The sequence below is a fragment of the Panulirus ornatus genome, chromosome 53 (assembly GCF_036320965.1).
Source record: "Panulirus ornatus isolate Po-2019 chromosome 53, ASM3632096v1, whole genome shotgun sequence".
NCBI lineage: Eukaryota > Metazoa > Arthropoda > Malacostraca > Decapoda > Palinuridae > Panulirus > Panulirus ornatus.
Genome location: NC_092276.1, coordinates 13,136,067 through 13,157,311, shown reverse-complemented (window position 1 = coordinate 13,157,311; position 21,245 = coordinate 13,136,067). Strand labels below are relative to the sequence as shown.

Genomic DNA, 21,245 nt, shown 5'->3' with positions numbered 1-21,245 from the left:
TGCTGTCAGTGGATTGAATCAGGGCATGTGAAGCGTCTGGGGTGAACCATGGAAAGCTGTGTAGGTATGCATATTTACGTGTGTGGACGTATGTATATACATGTGTATGGGGTTGTGTTGGGCCATTTCTTTCGTCTATTTCCTTGCGCTACCTCGCAAACGCGGGAGACAGCGACAAAAAAAAAAAAAAAAAATCTATATATATATATATATATATATATATATAAGTTAAGAGTAAATGTGAATAAGCAAGGTTATTAGGTACAGTAGGGTTGAGGGTCAAGTCAATTGGGAGGTAAGTTAGAATGGAGAAAAACTGGAGGAAGTAAAGTGTTTTAGATATCTGGGAGTGGATCTGGCAGCGGATGGAACCATGGAAGCAAAAGTGAATCATAGTGTGGGGGAGGGGGCGAAAATCCTGGGAGCCTTGAAGAATGTCTGGAAGTCGAGAACATTATCTCGGAAAGCAAAAATGGGTATGTTTGAAGGAATAGTGGTTCCAACAATGTTGTATGATTGCGAGGCGTGGGCTATGGATAAAGTTGTGCGCAGGAGGGTGGATGTGCTGGAAATGAGATATTTGAGGACAATATGTGGTGTGAGGTGGTTTGATCGAGTAAGTAATGTAAGGGTAAGAGAGATGTGTGGAAATAAAAAGAGCGTGGTTGAGAGAGCAGAAGAGGGTGTTTTGAAATGGTTTGGGCACATGGAGAGAATGAGTGAGGAAAGATTGACCAAGAGGATATATGTGTCGGAGGTGGACGGAACGAGGAGAAGTGGGAGACCAAATTGGAGGTGGAAAGATGGAGTGAAAAAGATTTTGAGTGATCGGGGCCTGAACATGCAGGAGGGTGAAAGGAGGGCAAGGAATAGAGTGAATTGGGTCGATGTAGTATACCGGGTCGACGTGCTGTCAATGGATCGAATCAGGGCATGTGAAGCGTCTGGGGTAAACCATGGAAAGTTCTGTGGGGCCTGGATGTGGAAAGGGAGCTGTGGTTTCGGGCATTATTGCATGACAGCTAGAGACTGAGTGTAAACGAATGGGGCCTTTGTTGTGTTTTCCTAGCGCTACCTCGCACACATGAGGGGGGAGGGGGATGTTATTCCATGTGTGGCGAGGTGGCGATGGGAATGAATAAAGGCAGACAGTGTGAATTGTGTGCATGTGTATATATGTATGTGTCTGTGTGTGTATATATATGTGTACATTGAGATGTATGGGCATGTATATTTGCGTGTGTGGACGTGTATGTATATACATGTGTATGGAGTGTGTTGGGCCATTTCTTTCGTCTGTTTCCTTGCGCTAGCTCGCAAACGAGGGGAGACAGCGACAAAGCAAAGTAAATAAATAAAATATATATATATATATATATATATATATATATATATATATATATATATATGGAGGAATTGAAGTGATTTTGATATCACCCTGACCGAAACAGCTATCATCTGCTTCTCTATCATCAAATATATTCAACAGTCTTTCAAAATACTCACTCCATCTCCTTTCATCATTCCCTTTCCGCACCTCCCTTGCCTTCTTCACCGATGTTCCCATTTGTTCTCTTGTCTTTAGCACATTTTTTCTTATCTGCAAACACATTCTTATCCTCCTTAATATTTTCTTGTAGTCGCTCACCCCAACTCTTATTTGCTATCTTTTTCAGTCCCTACATCTTACTCTTGACCTCCAGAGGCTTTCTCTTATACATCTCTCAATGATTTGCATTCCTTCCCTGTAAGTACCGTCCAAAAGCTTCTCTTTTCTCTTTCACTAACAACTTTATATCTTCAACCCACTACTCACTACCTTTTCTAATTAGCCTACCTTACACCTTTCTCAGTTCGCATGCATCTCTTGCTTATGTCATCACATATAGATATATATGAGAACAAGAGGCAACCAGATATAGTTAGGGAAGAAATGGAGCTGGAAGAGTGAGAAGAGTTAATCTAGAGTAAAAAGTGATTCATATTCATGGAAGCAAATGATTAGAGTCGCAATAGCAAGAGGAAATGTGTGGCAGGAATATCAAGCATGAACTAAAGGAAAAGGAAGACAATAAGCTATTTTGAAATGAGGATTGAAAGAACGTCAAATTAAAGGGAAACGAAATCTAAAGCACTGTAGTCAGTCAAGTACTTACAAAACAAGGGAAGAAAGGAAAACGGGGGCAATGTAAGTAGAAATTAAATAAGCAAGATTAAAGAAGAATGGGGGGGGGGGGGGGGGAGGTAGTGCTATGAATCCATTGGCAAGAAACGACTCGCTTTCTGCCTTTAGGGTTCCTGCCTCTTGTCTCTACTTCCTCACCTCTTGTCTCTAACTCCCTTTTAGTCTCTGACTCCCTAATTCTCGATTTTTACTCCTACCTCGGTTTTCTAACTCCTACACCTCTTTTAGTTATCAGACTCCCTCGCTCTTACTATCCCCTTCTTATCATCCCTTCCTTCCTTCCTTACATTTCCCTCATCTTGTCTACCCTCTACTTGCTTCTTCAGAATATATTCCTCCATCAGATATACTTCGTCACAGACCTCCGGTTGCTCTGTTATCTAGCTTTCTCATATGCCCATCTGATGCTAAATCTCCTCTAACTTTCTCTTCCCCCTCATCCCGACACCTCTAACTTAATTAGTCTTTTGTCCTGGTCCTGTTTCTCTTACTTATACATATCGCGTATCTTCCTCCCCATCCTTACCCCCAACTTAATCCTTCTTTCCCTCCTTACCCCATCTTAATCCTTCTCCTCCTCCTTACCCATCTCAATCCTCAATCGTCTTATCTTCTCTCAGGCACACTAAGACACAAACACAGGCCATCGCCTGTCGCCACGGCTCTGCAACATAGACCGAGATCAAAGCTGGCCAGAATCAGCCAGGCAGAGCATGGGAGAGTGGGCAAGGGTTAGGGCAGAGAACAGAGAGAAGAGGTTGCCTGATGTAGTGCAACGGTGTGTGGGGGTGCAGATGATGCCATAAGCTGGAGGGGAAACACGGATTAAATAGTCACCCAAAGAAAAGGATTGCGAAGTGCACAGCAAGAGAATTTTGTTTGTATATGTAGGTATATATGAATATGTTTACACAAACACATATATCTGTATATGTATATGTGTTGTATTCCATCAGTAGAAACACTTTTTGGGAACACTCATCAGACTAGGGATACTTCATTGTCGATGTAGGATAATACGACTAAAGTACAACTAAAAACTCTTATCCGTCCTCCCCCTTCTCTCTCTCTCTCTCTCTCTCTCTCTCTCTCTCTCTCTCTCTCTCTCTCTCTCTCTCTCTCTCTCTCTCTCAGACACACACACACACACACACACACACACACACACACACACACACACACACACAAGTCGTGGGAAGACCTACCAGGCAAAAGCTCGAATGCTCCCCTTCTCGCCAACAAGACCGTGAAGAACTCACTAAGTAGACTCTGGAAAGACTTTTCCACCACCTTCCACAAGACCCAGGAAAACCTACTAGGTAGACTGTAGAGAGCCTCTCCCTCCACCCACCACAAGACCCGGAATGACCCACCAGGTATACTATGGACGAGAGCCTTTCTCTCTGCCCACCACAAGATCAAGGATAACCTACCAGGTAGACTGTGGAGGAGAGCCGCTGTGGGTGGTGTCTGAGTACGGTGGTGAAGGTGGCCTCGGCGTCCTCCAAGCGGCCGGTGTTGAGGTACAGTTTCCCCAAACTCTCGACGATCTCCGGCTCCCACGTCACCGCCAGAGCTCTGGAGGGCAGAACCGGCTAATTAATGGTGCAATGGGTAAGGTAGGCTGAGGTAAGGGCAGGGTCGGCTGCTTTCTTGAAGAAGAACCAGACCAGTTTGTTAGCGAGGCAAAGGGCGAGGCTTATTGGCTAGTGATACGTAGGCAGGGATAGCTGCTTACCGGAGCAAGGGAAGGACCAGTTGGTCAATGAGGCAAGGGAGGGAAAGCTATATTGTTAGTATGGCTAGGACGCGGCCCGACGAATAGCGGGGCAGAGGCAGGTCTGGCAGGGCAATGGTGCAATGTCATGCTTTGCTACTGAGTGGGGATAGGGACGGGTAGGCTCTTCAGTAGGGAGGGGAGACCTATGATCAGTTTGAATAAGGAAAAGTCAGTTGGTTAGAGAGCGAATGAAAGTACAACTCTTTAAACGAGGTATGGAAAGGTGCAGCTGAATTGTGGTTCAGAGTTGGAGGCAGCTGGGTAGTGGAGTGGATGTTGGTTAGTAAAATGAGGGAGAGGGAATCGGTTAACGGGACACGAGAGAGAGAGAGAGAGACAGTTTGCTAGTGGGATAATAGATAGTTCGTTCACTGAATAAGGGAGAGACAATTGGTCAGAGAAGTAAAGGAGATGATTTGTAAAACAAACGAGATATTGGCAACTCTTTTGTAGAAAAGAATAGAGGATGTCGTTCACTGGAACGATCAAGAGGTAGTTTCTCAGCGAAAAAGAGAAACAATTGATTAGTGAAAAAAGAATAATAGAATGATAAAAAATCAGTTGGCCGTGGAACAAAGGAAAGGCAGATGAATGGTGGAACAATAGGACAGGAAGCTGGTTAGTGGAACAAAAGAGAGACAGCAGCTTAAAGCAACAGTGGTGGAAGCAGATGACTGATAGAACAAACGAGAGACAGTCGGTTAGCGGAGCAAGAGAAAAGGTAGTTAGTTACTGAATACGGGGAGAGGCATTTGGTTAATGGAACAAGAGGAGAGGAAGCCGAGTTTTGGAACTAGTGGAGAAACAATTAGTGGAGGAAGTGGAGAAACAAGTTGTATGGAAATGTGAGAGGGAGTTGGTTTAGTACAACGTTACAATATTAACAGTAATTGTTCCACAAAATCCTGAGATATACATGTACTCTGATTTTCCTGAAATGTTTTATTTCAAATTATATCTTTGGGTCTTGAAGTATACGCACTGATAACCAAGAGATGATTCCTATTTTCTCGTGGTGCGTTCATAGCCCTGAATAAAACTCTTAACATACATCTCCCTTCAAAGGAGACAATATTTCCTCTGTTTCATTGTAAATAGAACAGATTAGCGATCTTTGACGTAGTTACGTGAGCGTGGTTAGGTTGGAAATATGAAATGATCATGCAAAGTAACCCTTGAATATATACAAGGGTACAAAGAGGATAGATAATAACTCATACTCAGTGGATGAACAGTCTGCCCCAATTATGCGTATTTGTATCACACTATCACTTTATATACATGAAGCCAAACATTGCCGCCGAGCTTCATTTATCATTTAGTCTTTCTTAACGTTACTGTGGTTTCAAGTTTTCGTTTGAAGAACACTTTGTGGACCTTAACCCCTTTCATGTACTTACCAGATGTTCCCATTCTTCACCTTGCTTGTTGATCATCTCACCATGACTGTTTTCTTCATCTCATTGTCACTCCTGATCCTCACTTATCTTCCCACTTTGTCTCCCACATCAATAAACGTTCCATCGTTGCTGTGACTCACTGCAACTTCGATAAGTAACTCAACCTGTATGTTCTACTTTGTTTCTTTCATACATCCCTACATCAAACAGGTATTCTTCATCTCTCACAGAAAGTGGTTGTACTTCACTTATTGTAAAGCATCTCACACTTTATGTATACCACACTTAACTACACCAGGAGCGTGTGTGCCTCCCCTCTTGTTTATCACCTACACATCTACCACACTTTCCTAAACCAAAAGCGTGTAAGGATCCTCCCTCGTGGAGCATCTCAGACTTTACATCTATCACACTTTACTACAGCAGGAGCGTCTGTGCCTCACCTCTTGTAGAGCATCTCTGCCTGCTGGTTGTGGTGGAGGGTCCTCATGAGCCTGGCAGTGTTGACCAGTGCCACCGGGTGCTCTGGGTCCAGCCCCAATGCTGCCTCGTACTCCAGCAAAGCTGCCTCCCGTCGACCTGAGACGGGAAGGACGAAGGGTCATTCAAATGGAAGTACAAAGGTTAAAAGTCAAGTAAGCAAAGAAATCTTTACACGTATGAAGTTTCAATTCTAAGAGATAAAGTTCAGGAACTGATATTCTGAAAGTTAAGGACATGTCAGCTACAACAGAACCGGGGTGAGAGGTATCTTGTAGAACATAGGTCAGAAGTCAGTATCAGGAGAGATATGGTCAGAGATCAGGTGCAGGAAAGGACAAATATTATTCATCAAGAAGCTAAGATTAACAGATGACAGTGTAGAACACGGCACTTGATACTCAAGTTATGGTTTATGTAAGGTTTGCACTGAGAATTGTTTTACAGCGATCATGCAAACAGGTCATTAGTCAATGGGGAGAGAGAGAGGGAACATCGGTAGAGGGCCTGTGTTAGCCTGAATTTCACGTACGTTCCCCTGTCTCATTAATCAGAGAGCAATAACTCGGAAGACAAAGACATTTAGCTTTCCTGATAGCATTACTTTGATACTGTTCACCATCTGGTTCATGTCAGGCATCTAGAACCTGCTCCGTAGTTCACACATTGCATATGAACAACCTTTGCTCGTGATATATTCATGATAAACAGGCCGACGTGACGCTGACCTCACTGGAGTACCAATTGATTCTGCCCAATCAGCCTAAACCAGCCAACATTACGAATCCTGACCATTTATCGTTCCTTGCCATATGTAACCACACCTTCACTGAATCCCCCCAGGGAGACTACCGCCAGATACTTTGATATCTAAAGGCAGTATGTAGATACTGAGGCGATATTCCATCATTTTCTTTAGCCAGTCACAGCACAAGGAGGTAGCAAGCTTATTCTTTCACATGCAGCCACCCTAATACACCGTGCTCTCATAGCGCCAAGAATAGATGTCGCGCAGGTGAATGCTCTTCCATTGATGGATATCCCTGTGATAACTTTGGCGTATCTGACGCTCCTCCTTTGATTCTGAAGAGGCCCTGACGTATAAGAGCTCTTCAGTGAACATCGAGTGAACGATTGCCCTCATATGCAGATGCTCATGCTCTTTCATCTGGCTGGTGCTCAGCGGGAATCATCCACACGGCTTTATCCGTGTCACTCAGCTTCTTCAAGCTTTATATTGTTCTTATTAATGTAAACATGTCTCATAAATAAGGATCCCAGATAACCAGTCTCTCTCTCTGTCATGTGTACGCCAGGAATCATATACTTGGCGCCATCCTTGATACATTACGTTATAACCTGTTCCGAAGGGTCAGGAAATCAATATGAATCCAGGGAGCTCCATAACCTTCTATATGTTACTAACAACACTACAGTGCTACATTCACTGTGTGGGCTGAGTGCCTCATTTGCTAACGATGCCACTTAAGTCCCCGTAATCATCAGCAGAGTCACCAGTCGTTATAACTTAACGACATCTTCGTGAGAGATCCCGAATCAACCTGATGCTGACTCTCACTCTCTCTCTCTCTCTCTCTCTCTCTCTCTCTCTCTCTCTCTCTCTCTCTCTCTCTCTCTCTCTCTCTCTTTATATATATATATATTCATTCATTTATATTTATTTTGCTTTATCGCTGTCTCCCGCGTTAGCGAGGTAGCGCAAGGAAACAGACGAAAGAATGGCCCAACCCGCCCACATACACATGCATATACATACATGTCCACACACGCACAATATACATACCTATACATCTCAATGTACACATATATATACACACACAGAGACATATACATATATACACATGTACATAATTCATACTGTCTGCCTTTATTTGTTCCCATCGCCACCTCGCCACACATGGAATAACAACCCCCTACCCCCTCATGTGTGCGAGGTAGCGCTAGGAAAAACACCAAAGGCCCCATTCGTTCAGACTCAGTCTCTAGCTGTCATGTAATAATGCACCGAAACCACAGCTCCCTTTCCACATCCAGGCCCCACACACTTTCCATGGTTTACCCCAGACGCTTCACATGCCCTGGTTCAATCCATTGACAGCACGTCGACCCCGGTATACCATATCGTTCCAATTCACTCTAGTTTTGCACGCCTTTCACCCTCCTGCATGTTCAGGCCCTGATCACTCAAAATCTTTTTCACTCCATCTTCCCACCTCCAATTTGGTCTCCCACTCCTCCTCGTTCCCTCCACCTCTGACATATATATCCTCTTGGTCAATCTCTCCCCACTCATTCTCTCCATGTGACCAAACCATTTCAAAACACCCTCTTCTGCTCTCTCAACCACACTCTTTTCATTTCCACACATTTCTCTCACCCTTACATTACTTACTCGATCAAACCACCTCACACCACATATTGTCCTCAAACATCTCATTTCCAGCACATCCACCCTCCTGCGCACAACTCTATCCATAGCCAACGCCTCGCAACCATACAACATTGTTGGAACCACTATTCCTTCAAACATACCTATTTTTGCTTTCCGAGATAATGTTCTCGACTTTCAAACCTTCTTCAAGGCTCCCAGGATTTTCGCCCCCTCCCCCACCCTATGATTTACTTCCGCTTCCATGGTTCCATCCGCTGCCAGATCCACTCCCAGATATCTAAAACACTTCACTTCCTCCAGTTTTTCTCCATTCAAACTTACCTCCCAGTTGACTTGACCCTCAACCCTACTGTACCTAATAACCTTGCTCTTTTTACCATTTACTCTTAACTTTCTTCTTTCACACACTTTACCAAACTCAGTCACCAGCTTCTGCAGTCTCTTACACGAATCAGCCACCAGCGCTGTATCATAAGCGAACAACAACTGACTCACTTCCCAAGCTCTCTCATCCACAACAGACTTCATACTTGCCCCTCTTTCCAAAACTCTTGCATTCACCTCCCTAACAACCCATCCATAAACAAATTAAACAACCATGGAGACATCACACACCCCTGCCGCAAACCTACATTCACTGAGAACCAATCACTTTCCTCTCTTCCTACACGTACACATGCCTTACATCCTCGATAAAAACTTTTCACTGCTTCTAACAACTTGCCTCCCACACCATATATTCTTAATACCTTCCACAGAGCTTCTCTATCAAATCTATCATATGCCTTCTCCAGATTCATAAATGCTGCATACAAATCCATTTGTTTTTCTAAGTATTTCTCGCATACATTCTTCAAAGCAAACACCTGATCCACACATCCTCTACCACTTCTGAAACCACACTGCTCTTCCCCAATCTGATGCTCTGCACATGCCTTCACCCTCTCAATCAATACCCTCCCATAAAATTTACCAGGAATACTCAACAAATTTTTACCTGTGTAATTTGAGGACTCACTCTTATCCCCTTTGCCTTTGTACAATGGCACTATGCACGCATTCCGCCAATCCTCAGGCACCTCACCATGAGTCATACATACATTAAATAACCTTACCAACCAGTCAATAATACAGTCACCCCCTTTTTTTAATAAATTCCACTGCAATAACATGCAAACCTGCTGCCTTGCCGGTTTTCATCTTCCGCAAAGCTTTTACTACCTCTTCTCTGTTTACCAAATCATTTTCCCTAACCCTCTCACTTTGCACACTACACCGACCAAAACACCCTATATCTGCCACTCTATCATCAAACACATTTAACAAACCTTCAAAATACTCACTCCATCTCCTTCTCACATCACCACTACTTGTTATCACCTCCCCATTTGCGCCCTTCACTGAAGTTCCCATTTGCTCCCTTGTCTTACGCACTTTATTTACTTTATATGGGAGGGTATTGATTGAGAGGGTGAAGGCATGTACAGAGCATCAGATTGGGGAAGAGCAGTGTGGTTTCAGAAGTGGTAGAGGATGTGTGGATCAGGTGTTTGCTTTGAAGAATGTATGTGAGAAATACTTAGAAAAGCAAATGGATTTGTATGTAGCATTTATGGATCTGGAGAAGGCATATGATAGAGTTGATAGAGATGCTCTGTGGAAGGTATTAAGAATATATGGTGTGGGAGGCAAGTTGTTAGAAGCAGTGAAACGTTTTTATCGAGGATGTAAGGCATGTGTACGTGCAGGAAGAAAGGAAAGTGATTGGTTCTCAGTGAATGTATGTTTCCGGCAGGGGTGTGTGATGTCTCCATGGTTGTTTAATTTGTTTATGGATGGGGTTGTTAGTGAGGTGAATGCAAGAGTTTTGGAAAGAGGGGCAAGTTTGAAGTCTGTTGGGGATGAGAGAGCTTGGGAAGTGAGTCAGTTGTTGTTCGCTGATGATTCAGCGCTGGTGGCTGATTCGTGTGAGAAACTGCAGAAGCTGGTGACTGAGTTTGGTAAAGTGTGTGAAAGAAGAAAGTTAAGAGTAAATGTGAATAAGAGCAAGGTTATTAGGTACAGTAGGGTTGGGGGTCAAGTCAATTGTGAGGTAAGTTTGAATGGAGAAAAACTGGAGGAAGTAAAGTGTTTTAGATATCTGGGAGTGGATCTGGCAGCGGATGGAACCATGGAAGCGGAAGTGGATCATAGGGTGGGGGAGGGGGCGAAAATTCTGGGAGCCTTGAAGAATGTGTGGAAGTCGAGAACATTATCTCGGAAAGCAAAAATGGGTATGTTTAAAGGAATAGTGCTTCCAACAATGTTGTATGGTTGCGAGGCGTGGGCTATGGATAGAGTTGTGCGCAGGAGGATGGATGTGCTGGAAATGAGATGTTTGAGGACAATGTGTAGTGTGAGTTGGTTTGATCGAGTAAGTAACGTAAGTGTAAGAGAGATGTGTGGAAATAAAAAGAGCGTGGTTGAGAGAGCAGAAGAGGGTGTTTTGAAATTGTTTGGGCACATGGAGAGAATGAGTGAGGAAAGATTGACCAAGAGAATATATGTGTCGGAGGTGGAGGGAACGAGGAGAAGTGGGAGACCAAATTGGAGGTGGAAAGATGGAGTGAAAAAGATTTTGAGTGATCGGGGCCTGAACATGCAGGAGGGTGAAAGGCGTGCAAAGAATAGAGTGAATTGGATCGATGTGGTATACAGGGGTTGACGTGCTGTCAGTGGATTGAATCAGGGCATGTGAAGCGTGTGGGGTAAACCATGGAAAGCTGTGTAGGTATGTATATTTGCGTGTGTGGACGTATGTATATACATGTGTATGGGAGTGGGTTGGGCCATTTCTTTCGTCTGTTTCCTTTATTTCTTTTTTTTTTTGGCTTTGTCGCTGTCTCCCGCGTTTGCGAGGTAGCGCAGAGAAACAGACGAAAGAAATGGCCCAACCCACCCACATACACATGTATATGCATACACACCCACACACGCACATATACATACCTTTTCATATTCATACACGCTGCCGTCATCCATTCCTGCTGCCACACCGCCACACATGAAATGGTAAACTCCCTCCCCCCGGTTGCGTGCGAGGTAGCGTTCGGAAAAGACAACAAAGGCCACATTCGTTCACACTCAGTTTCTAGCTGTCATGTGTAACGCACCGAAACTACAGCTCCCTTTCCGCATCTAGGCCCCACAAAACGTTCCATGGTTTACCCCTGACGCTTCACATGCTCTGGTTCAATCCAGTGACAGCACGTCGACCTCGGTATACCACAAAGTTTTAATTCACTCTATTTCTTGCATGCCTTTCACCCTCCTGTATGTATGTTCAGGCCCCAATCGCTCAAAATCTTTTTCACTCCATCCTTCCACCTTCAATTTGATCCCCCATTTCTCGTTCCCTCCACCTCTCACACATATATCCTCTTTGTTAATCTTTCCTCACTCATTCTCTCCATGTGACCAAACCATTTCTCTCCACCCTCTTCTGCCCTCTCAACCACATTCTTTTTATTACCACATATCTCTCTTACCCTTTCATTACTTATTCGATCAAAGCACCTCACACCACATTTTGTCCTCAAACATCTCACTCCCAACACATCCATCCTCCTCTGCACAACCCTATCTGTAGCCCATGCCTCACAACCATATAACATTGTTGTAACCACTATTCCTTCAAACATACCCATTTTTTCTCTCCGAGATAATGTTCTCGCCTTCCACACATTCTCCAACGCTCCCAGAACTTTTGCCCCCTCCCCCACCCTGTGATTCGCTTCCTCTTCCCCGGTTCCATCCGCCGCTAAGTCCACTGCCAGATATCTAAAACACTTCACTTCCTCCAGTTTTTCTCCATTCAAACTTACCTCCCAAGTAACTTGTTCCTCAACCCTACTGAACCTAGTAACCTTCCGCTTATTCACATTTACTCTCAGTTTTCTTTTTTCATAAATTTTGCCAAACTCAGTCACCAACCTCTGCAGTTTCTCACCCGAATCAGCCACCAGCGCTGTATCTTCAGCGAACAACAAATAACTCACTTCCCAATCCCTCTAATCCACAACAGACTGCATACATGCTCCTCTCTCCAAAACTCTTGCATTCTCCTCCTTAACAACTCCGGACGTGTGGGAGGTGGGAGGTGGGTAGGTTAAAAAGTTTTGTGAGTGGTGACAGTCCATTGACAGCACGTCGACCCCGGTATACCACATCGTTCCAGTTCACTTTATTCCTTGCACGCCTCTCGCCCTCCCGTATGTTCAGGCCCCGATCGATCAAAACATTTTTCATTGCATCCTTCAACCTCCTATTTGGTCTCCCCGTTCTCCTTGTTCCCCTCACCTCTGACACATCCTCCGTGTCAATCTTTCTTCACGCATTCTCTTTATATGTCCAAACCATTGAAATACACGTCCTTCTGCTATCTCAACCTCTCTCTTCTTGTGACCATACGTATCTCTTACAAATTCATTTCTTACTCAATCAAACCACCTCACACCACATATTGTCCTGAAACATTTAATTTCCAACACATACATCCTACTCTGCAGAACTTTATCTGTAGACAATGCCTCGTATCCAAATAATATTGGTGGGAGTACTTCTTCAAATAGACCCATTTTTGCCGCCCGATATAACGTTTCCTCTTTCCATACATTCTTCATCGCCCCCAGAACCTTCGGTCCCTCACCAACCCTATGACCTACATCCACTTCCATGGTTCCATTCGCTGCCATGTCCACTGTGAAATTTATTGGATTATATACTAACTGACAGGCGTGCAAAACAGAGACTTCTGGATGAGAATGTCTTGAGAGGGGCAACTGTTGATATATCTAATCATTAGCTTGTGGATACGATGGGAAAAATTTATAGACGCAGGAAGTAAGAGAGCTTGGAAGAGACACTTGTGTGAAGAAGCATTAGGAAAAAATAAGTATAGAATGGAAGAAGGTGAAATTAAGTAAAATTAGAGGTGTATATGGGTGATGGAAGCTATTTGGTGTTGCAGTATACGCAATAGGCGCGTGTGGCTTGAGTGAGGTGGGAGGTGGGTAGGTTACAAAGTTTTGTGAGTGGTGACATGACGAGGCAAGGTTGCTTGTAAATGAGAAAAAGTGGTCGATGGGTGGTTATTACACGGAATGAAAACAAATATTTTGGAGATCTGTGAGAAAAACCGGCAGGAGATCAATGAAATCAAAAAACGCAAATGAGAGTTGGGGTGAGCGAGTATCAGTATATTTCAGAGAGAATAAGACGTTTCAGGAAGAAGGTTTATTGTGCGAAAAACAAAAGAGCAAATGGGAACAACAGGGAACTGGGCAAACGGGAAAGTGATAAGAGGTAATGATGAAATGAATTGATGGAGTGAGTATTTTGAAAGACTGTTGAATGTGTTTGTTGATAGGGTGACATGTAGGTCAGGAGGTAAGTGAAGCGAGAGAGTGGGTTGGTGAAGAGAGAAAAGGTGGTGAAATCTTGCATAAGATGAAAAAAAGTAATGATGCGGCAGCTGGGGTGGATGGAATATAAGTTGATTTTATTAACTAAGAGGATGATTGTGTTGTTCATTAATTGGTTATATTTTCAGTGTATATATGGTCATAGTGAGGTGCCTGAGGATTGACCTAATGCTTGTGTGGTGCCATTTGCATAAAGGTAGGGAGAATTGGGGTGAATGCTCAAACTACAGAGTTATATGTTTGTCGTGAGGACTTGCTACGTTTTATGGGAGAATGGTGATTGAGAGGGTTAAGGCATAAACAGAACATCAGACAAAGCAGGCGCAGTGTAGTTTCAGAAGTAGAGTAGGATGTGTGGATCAGGTGTTTGCTCTAGATAATGCGTGTAAGAAATACTTAGAAAATCAGAAGGAGCTGTATGTAGCATTTATGGTTCTGGAGAAAGCAGATGATAGGTTTGATAGAGATGCCTTGTGGAAGGTGTTAAAATGATACGGTTTTGGTGGAAAGCTTCTGAAATGAGTGAGAAGTTTTATCAAAGTTGTAAGGCGTGTGCACGAGTAGGAAGGGAGGCGAGTGATTGGTTTCAAGTGAAGGTTGGTCTGCAGCACCATAACGCCAAGGCTAATTTTAGTTTGCTTATGACTGTGTTGGTGAGAGATAATTGCAAAAGTCTTGGAGAAAGGGACAAATATATAGTCTGTTGCGGGTGAGTTGGCATGAGAATGAGTTAGCTGTTGTCTGCTGCTTACACAACACTGGCGGTCGATTCGAGAGAGAAAAGGCAGAATTTGGTTATTGAGGGAAATGTGTGATACGAGGAACTTAAAAGTAAATGTGAATAAATTCAAGGCGAATAGGTTTAGCAGGGTAGACGGACAGGTTTACTGGGGTGAGAGTTTTAGATACCTGGTTAGTGGATATGACAGCAAATGAAAACATGGAAGCGGAATATGCATCATAGGACGGGTAAGGAGGCGAAAATTCTTAAAGCATTGAAAAATGTGTGGGAAGAGAGGTCGTTCTCTGAGAGGGCGAGAATGGGTGTCTTAAAGGTATTGTAGTCCCAGTCGATGATGCTTGGAGGTATGCAATTTAGAAGATGTAAGAAAAGGGGAGGGGGGGTGAATGCGTTTGAAATGAAATGTTGAATGTCCATATATGGTGTGACGTAGCTTGATCGAGCAAATAATAAAAGGATATGAGAGACGTGTGGTAATGAGTAGCGTTCGATTGAGACTTGAAGGTGTGCTGAAATGGTTGGGAAATATGGAAGGAATGAGTGAATATAGGTTGAAAAGAGTATATATATGTGTCAGAAATAGAGCGAACAAAGAAGGTGGGGTAGATCAAATTTAAGATGGGAGGAGGTAAGTGCTGGGACTGACACCTCCTGTGAAGAATGACCATAGGGCGTCAAGATGGAACCGGAACTGATCTCTGCTGTGAAAAAGTCATAAAAGTTTGGGTCGGGGACGGGAGCCACTGGTTCAGTGGATAAAGGCTATGACTCATGAGGTAAGGGCCTGTACTGAGGACTGAACGATCCTGTGAAGGGAAGTCATAGCAGGTCAGGTAGGGGCTAGGACAGAGCGTTCCTATGGAGAGAGATAATGACAGGACAGGCTTGAGTTGGTACTGACCATTCCTGTGGAGGAAGGCAGCGTAGTTGTTGTGGACCGCGGGGTCAGAGGGCCGGGCCGCTAGCAGCGCCAGGTGGAGGTTCTCGGCGTCTGTTTGCCTCCCAGCGTCTCCGTACAGCCCCGCCAGAGCTGACACCGCGTCCCTATTGGTGGCGTCGTATCGGAGGCTTTTCTCTAGCAACGCCATCGCTTCTGCGACACGACCCTGTTGTCTGGTGGAGTAGAAAAAAGGCAAGAGAGATAAGATGCTGACAATATAAACAAAGACGAGGGATTTTCCAGCACGCTTAAACCATCTGCTGAGAAGATAAAAGTCAGCGGGAAGAGCGTTGTGACTTCTCCAACGGACCCAACGTTTTCCCAACAGTAAAATAAAGCTCTGCTACCTGTAAAGGAAATAACAGATAGAAATAGTGAGTTATTGCTTTTCCAATAAAAATGATAGCTTCAGCTAAATTTTTGTATGACTCTGCAGTATGTTGGACGAAGAAAAAAACGAGATACGTAGTGATGTCTATTCTACAATATCTCCACCCCGTTGTTCTGGCTATACAAAACCTTCCTGCTGTGTGCTGGAAAAGAGGGGAAAAATTACACAATATATATATATATATATATATATATATATATATATATATATATATATATATATATATATATATATATACATTTTTTTTCTTATTTATTTTGCTTTGTCTCTGTCTCCCGCGTTAGCAAGGTAACGCATGAAAACAGACGAGAGAATGGCCCAACCCACCCACATACACATATATATACATACACGTCCACACACGCAAAAATACATACCTATACATCTCAATGTATATATATATATATATATATATATATATATATATATATATATATATATATATATATATATATATATATATATATATATATATATATATATATATATCTTTTTTTTTTTTTGCCGCTGTCTCCCGCGTTTGCGAGGTAGCGCAAGGAAACAGACGAAAGAAATGGCCCAACCCCCCCCCATACACATGTATATACATACGTCCACACACGCAAATATACACACCTACACAGCTTTCCATGGTTTACCCCAGACGCTTCACATGCCCTGATTCAATCCACTGACAGCACGTCAACCCCAGTATACCACATCGCTCCAATTCACTCTATTCCTTGCCCTCCTTTCACCCTCCTGCATGTTCAGGCCCCGATCACACAAAATCTTTTTCACTCCATCTTTCCACCTCCAATTTGGTCTACCTCTTCTCCTCGTTCCCTCCACCTCCGACACATATATCCTCTTGGTCAATCTTTCCTCACTCATTCTCTCCATGTGCCCAAACCATTTCAAAACACCCTCTTCTGCTCTCTTAACCACGCTCTTTTTATTTCCACACATCTCTCTTACCCTTACGTTACTTACTCGATCAAACCACCTCACACCACACATTGTCCTCAAACATCTCATTTCCAGCACATCCATCCTGCTGCGCACAACTCTATCCATAGCCCACGCCTCGCAACCATACAACATTGTTGGAACCACTATTCCTTCAAACATACCCATTTTTGCTTTCCGAGATAATGTTCTCGACTTCCACACATTCTTCACACACACACACAGACATATACATATATACACATGTACATAATTCATACTGTCTGCCTCTATTTATTCCCACCGCCACCTCGCCACATATGGAATAACAACCCCCCTCCCCCTCATGTGTGCGAGGTAGCGCTAGGAAAACACAACAAAGGCTACATTCGTTCACACTCAGTCTCTAGCTGTCATGTAATAATGCATCGAAACCACAGCTCCCATTCCACATGCAGGCCCCACACAACTTTCCATGGTTTACCCCAGACGCTTCACATGCCCTGGTTCAATCCATTGAGAGCACGTCGACCCCGGTATACCACATCGTTCCAATTCACTCTATTCCTTGCAAGCCTTTCACCCTCCTGCATGTTCAGGCCCCGATCACTCAAAATCTTTTTCACTCCATCTTTTCACCTCTAATTTGGTCTCCCACTTCTCCTCGTTCCCTCCACCTCTGACACATATATCCTCTTGGTCAATCTTTCCTCACTCATTCTCTCCATGTGACCAAACCATTTCAGAACACCCTCTTCTGCTCTCTCAACCACACTCTTTTTATTTCCACACATCTCTCTTACCCTTACATTACTTACTCGATCAAACCACCTCACACCACATATTGTCCTCAAACATCTCATTTCCAGCACATCCACCCTCCTGCGCACAACTCTATCCATAGCCCACGCCTCGCAACCATACAACATTGTTGGAATCACTATTCCGTCAAACATAGACATTTTTGCTTTCCGAGATAATGTTCTTGACTTCAACACATTCTTCAAGGCTCCCAGAATTTTCGCCCCCTCCCCCACCCTATGACTCACTTCCGCTTCCATGGTTCCATCCGCTGCCAGATCCACTCCCAGATATCTAAAACAATTCACTTCCTCCAGTTTTTCTCCATTCAAACTCACCTCCCAATTTACTTGACCCTCAACCCTACTGTACCTAAGTACCTTGCTCTTATTCACATTTACTCTTAACTTTCTTCTTTCACACACTTTACCAAACTCAGTCACCAGCTTCTGCATTTTTCACATGAACCAGCCACCAGTGCTGTATCATCAGCGAACAACTGACTCACTTCCCAAGCTCTCTCATCCACAACTGGATTCATTAGGCAAGTGGGCAGTGTACCATCAGCAGGCTTATGTAAGCTTGGATAGGAGTGGCACTTACTGCTTGAGGTTGGTGAGGTTGTAGCAGGTGTGCATGTTTTAGGATAGGCATGTCACTTACCATGTTGGTTGGCAAGTCTGTAGGAGGCATGGATATCCTAATGGGGTAGGCGTGGCACTTATTGTCTGAGCTTGGCAAGGTTGTAGGTGGCTTGGGTATCCAAGTAGGGATAGGCGTGGTACTTACCGTCTGAGGTTGGCTAGGTTGTAATAGGCGTGGGCGTGCTGAGGATGGGCCTTTAGTGCCAGCTTGAAGTGGATCTCAGCCTCAGAGGTGTCGTTGACTAAAGTTCCAAGATTGTTGTGGGCGCTCCAGTGTCCTGGCCACAGTCTGCAGGCGAGAAGGTCGAGACCTCAGCTCTCTAGAGAGGGACAGGTGGGGAGCTCAGGATGTGTGTGTGTGTGTGTGTGTGTGTGTGTGTGTGTGTGTGTGTGTGTGTGTGTGTGTGTGTGTGTGTATGTGTGTGTGTGTGTGTGGGTGTGTGTGCGTGTGAGTGAGGGGCAAGAGGATGGAACTTATTATTTAGAATGGGGAAAGGAAGGAAAGTAATCTTTAGAGTGGATGACATATACGTACAGTGAACGGAACATGGATATTTGGGAGCCTGAAGTAGCACAAAGATAATTTCGACAAACATATGTTTACTTAAAGCAAATCTAAAACCATCCATAAAAGCGCAAATTTTGCAATTTATTATGATGGAACAAGGGATTGTAATAAGGAACTGCTATCAAGAGTCCTTGGCTTTGAACTCTTTTTATTCATGCTCGCCATTTCCCGCGTGAGTGAGGTAGCGTCCAGAACAGATGGTAAAGACTTGGAAAGAAAATTCCTCACTTGGATTCTTGCTCTGCTTCTTCTTTTGGACAGTAATACAGAAAAGAGAGAGTTCCAGCCACCCACTCCCACCCTTCTCAGTTGCTTTCTACATGTTCAGGCTTCGAGCCCTCCACATCTTATTCACTCCATCTTTCCATCTCCAGCTTGGTATCTCCCTCCTCCTTGTTCCTTCCACTTCTGACATACCCTACCTATCTGTTAACCTTTCCTCACTCTTTCTCTCTATATGTCCAAAAAAATGTCAACACACCCATGCTTTCCTTATAACCGCACCTCACTCTTACACTATCATTGCCTACTCAGTGGACCGTTCTCACGGCACATACTATCCTCAGACATATCATTTCCATCATATGTACTCCCTTCCATACATCATTATGTATATCTCATGCCTCGCACTTAAACAACATTCTTGGGACTACTAGACCTTCAAACATCCATATTTGATGTCTCAGATAGTGACCTCTCTTTTCCATACATTCTTCAATGCTCCCAGAACCTTCGTCATCTCACTCACCCAACGACTCGACTACGCTTTCAGAATTCCATTTGTTTCATGTTCACTCCCAGGTATCAGAAGCACCACACTGTCACCAAGTTTTCACTACTCATTGTCATACCTCATCCAACCCGTCTTTTTGCACTGCTAAATCTGATAACGTTGGTTTTATGAGTATCTATTCTCAGCTTTCTCCTTTCAAACATTCTCCCAAACTGCATATTTTCGCTCGAATCTGCCATCAACGCCGTGTCATCAAGCAACAACTGACCTACCTCTCAAAGCCCCCCGACTCATACCCCAAGAGACTGCATATTTGCCCTCTCTCTAAGAACCACCTCATCCATAAACAAATTAAACTGATATTACTTTGACATCTACCATTTCCAAAGCCTTTGAATCTTTCCTCAACTCCATATCACTAAATACTTCGAAAATCACAGTCTTCTAACTGATCACCAGTATGGCCTCGGTAAGCCGAGATCCACCAGGAACACAGCCACCTTCTTTCTTAAGAAATTCAACTACAATAGCATCCATTCCAGCCGCCTTGCATCACTCCATCTTGTGCGAGGTTTCACAACATTTCATCTCCTCCTAAGCAACTGCCATGACTTGCTCATTTCGCATACCTCTCCAACCCAAACACTCCAGATCTAAAACCCTTTCATCAAACACATTCAATAGTCCATCAGAGGAGTACTCACTCCATCGCTTTTCACCTCAATACCACCTCGTACCACTTCACTTTTTGCCCACTTAATTGATGCTCCCGTTTGTCCTCTTGATTTTCTCACACTATCAACCTTCCTCAAAAATACATCTTATTTTCCTTGAAGTTTACTTATACTCACTTATCCCAACAGTCATTTTTTTTCATATTTTTCAGCCTCTGCACCTTCCTCTTGACCTTTTGCCGCTTTCTCATGTACATCCAATCACTTAAACTCCCTCCCTGTAAGTGCCGTCCATACACCTCTCTTTTCTCTTTCACTAGCAACTTAACCTCGTCACTCCACCACTGACTACTTTTTCTCACCTGCCCACCTCCCACCTCCCATTTGCTACTCACTTTTCTCGCACAAGCCAATTCGTCACCCGCCCACTCCCGTAGCTTTGTTTACTCTGACGTTTTGTCACATTCCTTTCAATTTCCCATGGTACTTCTTCACACAAGTCTATTTTCCAAGCTCACTTTCACCAACCCCTTTTTAGCTGCTATATTTCCTCTTTTCCGAAGACCTCTACTAATCTTCACCCTCGCTCGACTCCACTAGGTTATGATCAGATACCCTTCCACCTACCCCGCTCTGAACATTTACATGCAAGAGTCTCTGTTTGGGACGCTTAACAACTAGTTCCCAATTCATAAATGCTTCTATAAATCCTTCTTTATAAATCAGATATTCCCAGTCACCAGTTCTTTTTCAGGACGCAACTCAACAAGCAGTTTGCCATTTCTATTCACCTGATAAAACACCCTATGCTCTCCAATTTTACCGTCTCTTGCGCACTAATATTCGATCTCTTGTATAAAAAAGGCTTTTGTAGAAGAAAAAATAAACTACTTAAGATACTAAATAATAAGTATAAAGATAGCTGACTTACATATCAAGCAAAAAAAGATTATATGATTTGATGAACATATTCATTTTCTATTTTATGCTTTGTCGCTGTCTCCCGCATTAGCGAGGTAACGCAAGGAAACAGACGAAAGAATGGCCCAACCCACCCACATACACATGTATATACATACACGTCCACACACGCACATATACATAC

General features: G+C 43.7%; 1 protein-coding gene across 3 annotated transcripts in view; it reads right to left on the bottom strand.

The window, feature by feature from the left end:
• The window catches only part of LOC139765242 (protein O-mannosyl-transferase TMTC1-like), a 273,522-nt gene that overhangs the window by 67,324 nt on the left and 184,953 nt on the right, over positions 1–21,245 (bottom strand). For all 3 annotated transcript variants that reach the window (XM_071692577.1, XM_071692578.1, XM_071692580.1), the window contains exons 12-15: positions 18,311–18,454; positions 15,364–15,575; positions 5,809–5,944; positions 3,619–3,763 (exon numbers count right to left, since the gene is read on the bottom strand). In XM_071692577.1, the coding sequence (XP_071548678.1) occupies positions 3,619–3,763; positions 5,809–5,944; positions 15,364–15,575; positions 18,311–18,454 (637 nt within the window). The remainder of the gene's footprint in view (positions 1–3,618; positions 3,764–5,808; positions 5,945–15,363; positions 15,576–18,310; positions 18,455–21,245) is intronic.